General features: G+C 32.2%; 1 protein-coding gene across 1 annotated transcript; it reads right to left on the bottom strand.

Moving 5' to 3' along the window:
* Positions 1-4,882: 4,882 nt before the first annotated feature.
* Positions 4,883-11,364, bottom strand: LOC109791251 (THO complex, subunit 5). Its single transcript, XM_020350522.3, has 5 exons — positions 10,993-11,364; positions 10,614-10,904; positions 6,452-6,788; positions 5,638-5,969; positions 4,883-5,396 (listed from the first exon to the last, which is right to left on the bottom strand). The coding sequence occupies exons 1-5, from the start codon at positions 11,266-11,268 to the stop codon at positions 5,139-5,141; spliced, it is 1,494 nt and encodes a 497-aa protein (XP_020206111.1). The 5' UTR covers positions 11,269-11,364; the 3' UTR covers positions 4,883-5,138.
* Between the last annotated feature and the right edge of the window lie 1,345 nt (positions 11,365-12,709).

The raw sequence follows: 12,709 nt of genomic DNA, 5'->3' as shown, positions 1-12,709 counted from the left end.
TAATTTATAAGATAATATAAGAATTAATGTAGTTATAGTAGAAATAGCAGTTTATAACGAGATGATAGTGTAAGAGAAATTTGCATTATTAATGTATATATTATATATATTTATAATTCACCTTATATATCAAATTAGAATAGTTATCTTGATTCAAAGTGATGTTAGACTTTATATATTTTCGAACAGGACTTTTTAACTATTTTGTTTAATCTAAAAGATTTTGGAGTTTTTTTTAATAACTTATCAACAATATATTTTTCTCTATAAAAAATAATATATTTTTTACATATACTAATAAAAAAAATATTTTTCTTTTGTGTTTTTACTTTTTATAATTACAAAATTGTCAAGAAATACTGACTTTTTTTTTCTCCATTTCTGGTGCAAATCTTTGAACCCGATAAACGATCGGTAAGAGTCTTGGTTAACATAATTCACATTCTTAATATTTCTTCTTCTTGTTTAGATTTTAAAGATACTCATATTTTTATACTTAATTTTTCTCTTATTTTTTAAAACATGGAAGTCATCGTCGTGTATAGAAAATATGAATTCCTCTTGTCCCAAAAGTCAACTGTTTCAATATTAACACGATGAAGAGGTTATCCACCGGAATTTGTGAAAAACAAGAAATGCAACGTATCGAAGATAAAAAGTAAAAACAGAAGAAGACAGGTTTTGATTGTTGACAAAAATATTAATGGGGTTTGAGGGCATTCATTATTTATAATATTTTTAAAAAATATAAATAAAATTGAGTGTCGTGATTTTTTAAAATAAAAATATCATTCAGTTAATGTTTGATAGAACGAGAAGAGAGACAAAATGTTTTTATAAATTTTTATTATTTGATTCTATTTTTAACTTTCTTGTAATATTAGGAGAATATGAAAAGATAAGACATTTTAAAATATTTTTAATATAATGTTCAAAATAAATTTATTTATATTTTTAAATTTAAAATTATAAGAATTTAAAATAAATTAATTTTTAAGTTGATTGAGTCTGATTTTTATTAGATTAAAAAAAACGCCGTTATTATGAGACTGTTTTCCTTAATATTACGTACAATAGACATCAGTCTAATAAAATATTTATAAGGAATACTAAATTTATCGTTTGAAAATTAAATAACTCTAATTTAGTATAAATAAATAAAAAGCTTTGAAAAAAGAATATGGAATGTTGTCTTTTAGCTAACGAATGCTTCAGATTTTTCAAAAGTATGACTGATTTAATTTTCTTAGAAAAATGATACGTACCATGAAAATCTTTTGTTTACTTTATGAAAATGATTTTAATGAAAAAAAATATAGTATAATAACATATCAGTGGTTAAATTGTTTAATTAATTTTAATTGAACAATTTTCACTAATCATTGGTTTATTAAAATTGTTTGGCTTAATTTTAATTATTCATTCTAATTATAATATTGTAAAATTAGTCCACTTTCAATTCATAACTAAGTGTCAAGTAAAAAAGTTAAATGAGTTAATGTTAGAGATGATAAATGGATGGATCATATAATTTTTAAGTTGGATTACAATGAATAAGATAAAAATAATTTATTAATCTAATATAATTCACTTAAAATAAAAATTTAAAAATCTAATCATCTGATCTATTTAAGAAAAAAAAATATAATTCATTCACTAACAATTTTTTAATGGATAGATATCCAATCTTTCCATGAAAATATATTTCGAAAGTTAAATTTTATTTTTATAAAATTCTTTAAAAAAATATTATAAGTCATTACATTATTACACGATCTTTAAAATAGTCTTTATAGTATTTTTATGTTAAAATAGTTTTTTAAAATTTCAATCTAATATACTTCTTTTATTTAATCTAATAGATTTTGAAAAGTGGTGACCATAAAATTAAATTAATGAATTGAATCCAATCCATCATTATTACATTTGTATAATGAATAAAGGAGATGGATTTATTATGGATGGATGGTAGTTAAATGAATTTTTGTCACCCTAATTAATATTAACCATATAGTTGTACATAAATAGTTAAAATAAGAGTGATATATTTTTCTTAATAGTTTAAATTCATTAAAATACAAAATTATGATAAAAATTTATTAAATAAGATATAAAAGTAGTCAAATTTTGCAAGTGTTAATAAATTTCAATTATTATAAGTAAATAAAGTGTGTTCCCAACATTTTTGGTTTGTAAATTATGAAGAATAGTTGTGTGCCAAAAAGATGGGAGTGTGAAATGATGGAATTGAAGGTTACCGGCAGCCAACATAGGAGATGAGTTCCGATGAGCATTACTATTGATGTTCAAGGCAAGCTTATGGCAACTTTGATCATTTACATCGTCCACTGCAACTTCCATTGCTATCTTCTGCTCCTTTCCCACACGTGAACTCATGTCTATGAGGCCTCCAATGTTCACAATAATCTTGGACTTGCACTCTATGTTGTTGTCTTTTGTTTCATAAATATCTTTTGCATTACCAATAATACCTTCTGACCACACCCACACAACCACTACTACCCGCAATAACCCAAACGGAGACATGATGGAATAAGTTTAACTAATGCTTCCACCTATGAATCTACAATTAAGTTCGTAGTTATATATTGAGGAGTAAATGACATAAGACTAGAGAATAAGAACATTTTATTACTCCAGGTCTTATGCTTTTGGATAAATAAAAAATCATATCTATTGCGTATAAGGAGAATCACTATCATAGACTTTTCAAGGAAATAATATATAAAATATGAATTTCAAAACTTCACCTACTTATTTTAAAGATATGACTTCTTGTTACAGACGAGAATCGTTGAATTGGTCATGAACCTTCGTTTTCTTCTCTGCTTCCTCGTTGTTTCTTTGGCTGGAATATGGGAAAACTAGGTAGAAGAATATCGTCATAATTCATTGATTCTATTACAAGTAAGGATTTGATTGCTAATAAATGTATTGAAAATGCTAGATGGTCAAAAAACTCATTCATTTACTCATTTAAAATGCAAACATTAGATTATTTTTTATATTCTTGATATAGTAAATATTTTTCTTTTACTTATTTAATCAACATTTTTATGATCTCTGGAACATTTATCAATAAAACGTTAGTTCAAATGATTCAACATTGTGTCTAATAACCAAAAAGACTGAAACTTGATTTTTTTTTTGGATATAAAATTGTGACTAAAGTTGTAACTAAAGGTATTTATTTTTTATTTGTGCATATAAAAAATATTTGTTAGAAAATGTTGACTCTTTAAATAAATATCAATATGATTAGTCCTTAATTTTCTACTAGATATCGACAATAATGTGTATGAAACAATATTTTCGAGAGATATTATGATCTCGTGAGAAATTAGTCTTGCTCACTAGCTAAAAAATATGCTCTAGGTGAAACAAACACTAACCTTGCTTATATAATAATAATAATAATAATAATAATAATAATAATAACAAGACATTATTATTGTATCTAATAATAGAAATCTGTCCCTCATAACATTACAAATCGACTCATTTTAATTGTCTTATAAAATATTGAACTGGAGAATATGATAGAAAGAATTTTTTTTTACGTTTTTTTCAAGTCTTGCCAAACCCAAACCCATTCAATATAACAGAAATAAAACACACACAATATTTATCCTAAAAAAAACACACTCAATATAATAGATAGAATTTTCTAACTTTTATAATAGAAATATCTTGCAAACACACTCGATATATCAACATATCGATTCATTTAATATTCCAAATTCTACTTCGCTGCTTGTTCTTTTCCCATATTATTATGCCCATTTAAAGTTTTTTGAAACTAGGGATATATTTATTATTTTATGCTCCTGTAAATTTGGAAGGCCTTGTCTTCAGTTATACTCTGTTCTTCCTTGGTGGCACCAGATCGTTCAACTACATCAACATCCATTGATTCCAAAATATGCTACTCTTCATCTATGACCGCCAGAGCTGAACCTTCATTAGGAGAATTTTTTACTGAATTTAACTTTTGTTTTAAAAAATACCAAAATAGCACCCTATACACTTTAATTCCCTAACTAGCACCATTTACTGTACAAGTTCAGAATTCGATTTCCGAGAAACTAAATTTGACCTTCATTTTGTCCTCCCCCGCCAGCGCGGGCTGCCAGAATTCGGTTTCCGGACAGCCTCATTTCGTTCGATGACAACGCCGGCATTTGAGATGATCCCAATGACAGTGAGGGAGTTGTCGCTGCCGGGAGTGACCCCGGAGGAGTGGCAGCCGACAGCGAGGGGGAGGGAAACGTACTGGCAGGCGAATTCATCAACAATGTCGGCAACGAGCTCGCCGTGGACAGCCTTGCAGTACATGTAGAGCATGGTGCCGGCAGTAGCGTTGTAGAGGAGGAGGAGCACGAGGAGCGTGGAGGTGAGGACGATGCGGAGGAGGAAGGCGAAGCGGTTGAGGTGGTGGTCGGCATTGGCGAGGAGGGAGGTGGAGAAGAAGAGGAGAGCCTGGAGGAAGGAGAAGAAGAGGATGGAGGAGGCGGCGATAGGGGCCATGCCGCGGACAAGGGGGCGGGCAGCCTAGGAGGATTCGAGGATGGCGACGACGGGGGCGAGGGTCCATAAGAGGTAGAGGTAGAGGAGGAGGAGGGAAAAAAAAGAAATATTGGCTGCCCGAAATTCGGTTTCCGGAAACCGAATTCTGGCAGCCCACGCCGGCGAGGAGGACAAAATGAAGGTCAGAATTCGGTTTCCGGGGAACCGAATTCTGACCTTGTAAAGTGAATGGTGCTAGTCGGAGAATTAAAGTGTACAAAGTGCTATTTTGGTATTTTTTTTTTTTTAAAATTCAGTAAAAAATTCTCATTAGGAAGCGACAGGGGTCCAGCTCTCAATAGTCAAAACAGAATGGAATTTCAATAAATGGACAGAAAACACAAATCTTACAAAGATAATTTACAAGGATTTACAGCAGAAAAGGAGACAAAAAAAAAAAAAAAAAAACTAAGATGTCAGTTACACTAATACAACAACCAAAACATAGCCCAAAAAAAGCCTTTCAGTTTATCACATTATTTTTAATTCATTGAATACCCAGGAGGGCTTTTCCTATTCTAAAACTGTAAACATATAAGTGCAGTGACTTATTATTGAAGAGACAACTTAGCTTTTGCCCTTGAGCGAATTTTCTGCAGAATTGTCTGTAATTGGTTATGCTGGCGATATTGTGAAAGACTATGTATGACATCTTCACCACTGTCTGAAGAAGTTTCCCGGCTAACAAGCAGCAAGGGAGCCACCTCAGGCAAGAAATCAATGCCTGCCAGGTGCTGAGCCCATTTATAAGGACGTGAAGTTCTATCACCATTAAACATTGTAGCTTCCCCAACAATGAGCTTAGCTGACTGCATCACCATCCAAATAAAACAATCGGCAAACAAATGTTAATGTGATGGAATAAATAAAAAAATGTAAATATAAAGTCTGTTTTGATACAAATTAGAAACGTTTTATAAACTTCTCTACCGAAAGAAAAAGAAAAGAATTATTTAGTAGAAAAACTCTCAAAAACATTTCTAAACTTGTATTCAAACAGGCTTTCATACAAATGAAGTACAAATCAACGCGTAGACAAGATGCCCAAACCTGGTGAGGAAGCTCAAGACCTGTGTCATCAGGGAATAAATTGCATAAGATGTCATTCTCAGGACCATCATTAGATGCTTCGATTCCAACACATATAATATTCAACTGCATCAAATACTCAAACTTTAGAGTAACGAGTTTTGCTGACTCAAGATCAGAAACCTCGTTATCATACACATGAAGATTGACAGCAAGTGGGTGATTTTGAAACATTCCTGCCTGGTCAAGGCTCTCCTTGCCTTGAAATCTCCTTGACCTTTTACTCTGTCTCTGACCATCTTCGTCGGGTACATCATTTTCCAATTTGTAACTCTCCGCAGAGGTGGAAATGCCTGAGTGATAAAACCATATCATAGTGAATTCCTGGATTTTATATTTTGGGTCAGAGGAAATAATAAAAATGATATTTGAAGAGTAATTACTAATTACGATTCAAATATTTAAATGCTTAAGCAACACCTAGTTAAATGACGTATACATTGATATTAAATCCAAAATAAAAAGGAGTGAAGACCATTAGTAAACACGATAGTACATTAAATCTAGCAATAAACTTCTTTCCCTTTACTCACTGTCTTGTTATTAGTGTTGAAACTATTTATAACCTATGTTGCAGCGGCTAATATCCCAGATAATACATAGGAATAGGGTAATGTTTGGGTTTAAAGTTGAAGCATCAACAAGATACTGAAAAACAGTTTATAGTCCTGCATTAGCAGATACACTGAAGCTGCATCAACAGATACACAGGATATTGGATAACATAGATTTGAATCCATAAAATGCTAGAATGGACACATCAACTCTCAATTACCAGTGTCCTTGTAAGCTTGATGGCGGGCAAAAGATTGAGCATCTTTGACGCTTCCTATAATCTCCATGTCAATAGATTCTCCAAATGCCTCCATTTGAGCCAACAACTGTGAGTAAATCACATAAAGAGGTGGTGGAAGTAACCCTGCTGAATGATGCCGCTTTAGTTTCTTAGTATGCTGAACTCCTAGCTGATTTTGCACCGGCAAGGATGCTTTTTTAAGAGACTTGAGCTGTGAAGGGAGACTAGACAAGAATTTCTTTCGGTTTGCAATAGTCTCCAGAAGGATTTTTCTTGTCTGTTCCAGTTTGTCATGAAGTTTGCAAAGCTCTTTGCGCTGATACAAGAGTGTAAAAATATAAAGTATAAGCACATTTATCACTATTCACAAGAAAACTCGAAGGCAAATTATTACTACTACGAGCTTTAAAGAAAAATAAATGCAACATAAGACTTCCCAACTTTAACATAGTCTAGAAGTTCGTTAAAAGACTAACTTAAATGTTCACACTCATGGAGCAGGAATTCAGGAAAGTGCATGCAGAAGTTGCTCTCAAACACTTTATAACATAATATCAAGTCATGTATCTTCAATCTATTATACATAAAGCAAAAAAAACCCACCAATTTCGCCCCCACCCCAAGTATTATTCTCTCTTAAGTAGTCCTTAAAGTAATATAATTACATAGGTAATCCTCCAAATATTGAATACTACCTCCATTTCTATACATATAAGAAACAAATACCATTGAAAGTAGTTAAACTAGCTAGTTTTAATTAATAATGTTACAATTTGAAATTCTTATTTCAAAAATGCTCAAAATTAAATGGTGTAAGTGGTAGTTATATTTAATAACATTATTAATAAATCAAGGAATAATTTTTTCATCCGATCATGACTTGTTAGTAGCCCAACAAATGAATTCACTTCATGGAAAATGAGTACATGACTAATTAATTGACTTATAATATATTAAAGGTATAAAAGGAAATTATTAATTAATACATCTAAGAGTAGACTTAGGCCATCCACAATGGGGGTACTTAACCCTGAGTGATGCTTACCTACATCTCCCCTCCTAAGATCTACAATTGCTGGAGAATCATCTAAGATCAGAGGCTTTCGAAAGCACTGCAGCTTCTGATTTTTTTAATTAAAAATTAATATTATTATATATTTTTTAAAACTTATTTAAACATAAATTGAATGCTATAAAATTAACGTTATTTTTTAAACATTATAAAATTATTTTTTTAATATAATTTTATATATCAATACTTGTATATATAGGATCCATTGTATATTTTTACTCATCATCTTCCTAAGGGTGCAATATATGGTGAATAGAACCCAGTATGACACGGGATACTATTTAGCATATGATATTTATCTAGAATGGACTACATTGGTTCAAACTATCTCAATGCTTCAAGGTGATAAAAGAAAATTGTTTACCCGACATATCAAGAAGTAGCAAGAAAAGACATGGAGCATGCATTTGGAATACTTCAATCTCAGTTTGCAATTATACTTGTCACCATGCGTGCTTGGCACATGGATACAATCAAGCATATATTATATGCATGCATCATATTACACAACATATGATTGTAATTTTGATTATTCTTATGAACATTTCAACAATGATATCTCAACAACCAACATACATAATGGTCTTCATCCAAATCTTGCACCATATCTACAAAAGAAAATACTTCTCCGTGATAGACAACGTCATCATCAACTTCAAGGCGGCCTTGTGGAGCATATAGGGGAACGTTTTGGGCGTGACAGTTTGCAAAATTAGTTATTATTTTAATTATGTACTTTTTTTAACTTTGTAATTTTAATATTGCCGTACTTGCGTAATTTAGTTGGCTTCATCATTTTAAATAAAATTTGATTTAGTTAAATATTTATTTTTTATTTTGTATCATGAAAAAATATTTTGCAAAATAGTAGAATAAAAAATCTCTTTATTTATAACAATAAAAAAAATTAAGTTAATAAATAAATTATTGATGATATGTAAAAATGTAAGATTTTTTGTGGGACCCATTTAAGAATTGAAAGAGAGATGCTGGATTGGAGAGCAAAAAGTTTATAAAGGTGCTTAAATTGAAAAGAGTAAAAATGAGTGATGTGTACATGTGGGTCCCACTTAAGAGTCTAAAAAAGATATCTCCATTGGAGATGCCCTTATATTTCTTATAATCTTATTATTAGGACTAAAATAATATTCTCATTTATTTTTTATATATAGAAATAGTAGTAGTATTTAACAATTTAATCCCTAAGTAGATGTATTTTAGTGAAGTTCAAGGACCAATTTGGGGGGATTTTAATATTCGGGAGACTATTTACCATGAATTCCTAATATTTGAGACATTACTTATATTAGTTACATAGTTTATTTTACTTAAGGAAACATTTAAGAAAGTTATACTTCAGGTACGAAATTGATGGTTTATTTGATATATAAACTTTTCTCAAATACAGAAAGACACATTGAAACAAGGCCACCGTCTATTTACTCCTCAAATCCATCTTTTAAAGCACAACCAGTTTATCAATACAAAAACTTAGTACCGAAAGAAGAAGCATCCATGACCACAGTAATACAATTTGGAAGTTACAAACATCTGATAATTAAATAGTTCCATTGTTTTTCTTTCGTTTGTTTTTTTTTAGACAAAAAAATACTTCCATAATACCAAGACATAGGTAATCCTGGATCTATGAAAGTGGGTTTGACCTAACTCAACCTAAAAAATCCGGTTGTGTGGTAAGGATTGTTCTCCCATTTATATGCACTTTGTTTGTCTTATCTCTAATCGACCTGAGTTTTTTTCCAATACACCCTCTCATGTTCAACAGTATTGGACTAGATACATGAATAAATGATGAGTGATCCTTTTTAATGATTTAGGATAGATGGGACTAGGGTTTTTTCCAATACACTTCCTTATACTTAGCACTATTGAGCTTGGTGCGTGTATAAATACCGATCGCCCTTGGATCTAGGATAACTCTGAACCACATACCACATTTTTAACACTATGGCCTAAGTGAAAACATCTAATGACAGCAAAATATTTCTTTTGTTAAGGGAGAACCTAATAAGTTCCCAGTATAAAACAGGAGAAATCTTTTGCTGGACTCAAACATGTCATGGATATACATGAGGGATTTGGTGACCTCTCTGGTTTCCAACATGTACGGTGAAGAGACACATCTTGTTTTTCTCATAAAAGAGCACACCAAGTTTACATTCTAAGGAAAATTGTTTTCCATGTTTAATTTTGAAAGAGTCACTAAAATGGCAATCAGAAAATAAGACATAGCCATTAATGATGTTTCTGGGGCCCTCCATGGATGCTTCTTTTGAATTAGAACTTTATTCGGTAAAGCTTCACTTAGAACTTTACAAGTAAGGATCAATCATCACTTAACAAGTAGGTTGTGTAGTATTAAGTTAGATTCAAACACACATCCTAAGACTGGAGTTTTCCAAACTACAAGATCCTAAAGTTTCCTAAGCTTATTACTCATTTAATGTCAAGAATCAGATGCCCTAGCCTAAGAGCAGAACAATCTATAAGGTATAGGGTCAATATACTTCTTCCAATTCCTTTTGTTAGACCTAGATCAAGAATGTTGTTTATCTTTTTTATAAGAACCAATCTAGAATGTCACTAACATTTTTTTTTAACAGTAAATAGCCTCAATTAAAGTAATTTTTTTAGTCAATAAGTAGCTGGTGGAGTTGAAGGAGAGAAGGTGTCTCATTAAGGTTCATGATAATTTTGGAAAAAAATATATATAAATTCAAGACAAATATAATGTTATCAATAAAATTAACCAACTTTCTTAATTCGTAAGAAATAGATAATGATGACTTAGGTAATTGGATATTATAAAAATGATAGAAATGAGTAATGCATTGAATTCTTTCCATGAGTACATGCAAGATGCAAGGTTTTAGAAAGCAGTCAGCAATTTCAATCATAGCAAAGCAACTGCAATTGTAGCCACATTTTCCCACAATTTAATGCAACGAAATGACAACCACAATTTAAAACCTCCCTAACTCCTAAGGCTTCAAAAACTAGTAACCGACTCTGGTTCAATAAACAGAAGCAAACGTGACTCTAACTTACCTGGAACAGCTCAAAATTGAGCCTCTTAAGCACGAGGTTATGTTCACTGTGATTAGACAAAACAGCGTCCTTCATATTCCGAGGCGCGTCGCGAAAAAACTCGTCCTCCGACGCCACTTCAATATCGGGATACTTCGACTTGAAATCGCTACACGCCTTAATCGCTTTCGCGTAGTGACTCTTCTCGTACACGAGATTGTGAAGCTGCTGCGCGGTGCGTTCCAGAGGCGCCTTCGCACGCTCCGTCTCCGTTCTCGCACGCTCCTCCTCCAGCAAGATCGACCGGTTCGCCTGAAAAACGGAAACAAACACGTGTTAGTGTTAGTTACGTTACGACGTCGCATTGCGGAAATGAAAATGAAACCCTAGCGTGAGGGACCTGGCGGAGAGTGACGAAGTGGAGGAACGTTTGAGTGAGGAGCTCTCGGAGACGGAGAGTGAGGAGAGGTTTGGGCTTGGGATGGCTCTTGAGAGAGAGAATCTCGGCCACGATGTTCTCTAATGAAGCCTTCGTGTTACGCAGCAATTCTTGCGGAAATTCCTCCTCCGGATCGCGGTGGCGCGAGGAATGTGGAAACCCAAGCGCGTCGCCGTCGCCGTCGCCGCTTGCGACCGGAACAACAGCCGCATCCTCCGTCGTGTCGCCGTCTTCCATTGTTGTACTGTGTGTGTAGCGATAACTGTTTCCGCGCTGTGACTGAGTGTGTTTGGTCTCACCGCAGGCGCGGGTTCCAGGCGATGAATCAATATTAACCTTAACCCCAATATTATTTTGAAAGTAGAAATTTTGTTAAATTTATAAAATAAAAATAAAAATTATAAGGATAGTTATCAAAATTTATTTTATAAATTATTATTATTATTATTATTGTCATCGTTCTTAATTAAAGAGGTATACAATTCCAATAAAATGTAATTAAGAATATTTTTGGAAGACATAATTTAGAATAAATTAGAAGAGAAGAAAAATAATTTATAAAGAATTGAAAAAATCTAGATTGTTCTAGGTAGTAATTTGTGAGGATTTGAAAATAAATATAGGTAAGTTCATGAAGAAAAATGTCTTATAAAAAGAGGGAATTTGCTAGAAATTTAAAAAAGAGACAAAATTTAATATATTAGTTACTTTTTTTTTGTCTCACTCTACCAAAAAAGGATTAAATATAATAAAAATATAACTTTAAGTTACCAATTTTTTTCTATTTCTGATCTAATTTTACTTTATTAAATAATTATAAATTTTATTTTTTATTAAATCAATTTTTAAATATTCTCTTTTATTTTCTTTAATTTCTTTTCTCTCCCCCAAACAAAACATAAAAATTTAGTGATGGTACAAAATTAAGTCACATCAACTTTAACAATTAAAAAAAAAGGCTTTACATCAATACACAAATATATTTTTCTTTAGAGGCAAACTAAAATTCGGCTAAATCTATTACTTGATTTGCTTCAAGGAAACTGTTCTCAATTGAGATTGGCCTCAAAACAACTTTTCTAATGAAATCGGGGAGTCTTCTCTGCTTTGCAAATTGGTCACTCCGAGATGGGGTGATATCTGCAAAAGAGATTATGATGCTTAAGTTAGTCATTGATAGTGTAGATGTCTTTTATATATAATGCACGTACCTTAGTCAATTTAGGGTTTTCCCCGTCTTTTGTTAATATCTTCTTAGTTACGATGAGATCTTGCTTTTATCTTCTTATCTTTCTGTTGGGGAGTGGCTTTGCTTTACCCGAGGTAAGTCTTGTTGTCTGATGTCAATTATCATCGGATGCCCGATGTGCCGACTTATCGTGGCGGTACACTAGCCCCCCGACTTAGAACAAGTTGAAGAGCTTGTTTTGGGATTTTGCGTGGCGAGGTGTCGTGGCTTTTCATTTCTCGATGTGTTTAGTTGTATTCCATGTGTCTTCCAAGGGTGCTTCGTTTCTTGAGACAATGTCTAGGGACGCGAAACGGTGGCGACTGTAATGAAAGATGATGACTCATAATGATGGGCTGTACCCCGTCATTATGGGTCCTATTTAATAGGGTTTATTCTGTCATTTTTTTTGTTGTTTTATGGTCTTAAGTTCTTTGTGCCACTTCATTT

Source organism: Cajanus cajan, chromosome 9 (genome assembly GCF_000230855.2).
Source record: "Cajanus cajan strain Asha chromosome 9, NIPB_CcT2T_4, whole genome shotgun sequence".
NCBI lineage: Eukaryota > Viridiplantae > Streptophyta > Magnoliopsida > Fabales > Fabaceae > Cajanus > Cajanus cajan.
Note: the sequence above shows the minus strand (reverse complement) of the source record. Positions and strands in the feature narration are given on the sequence as shown.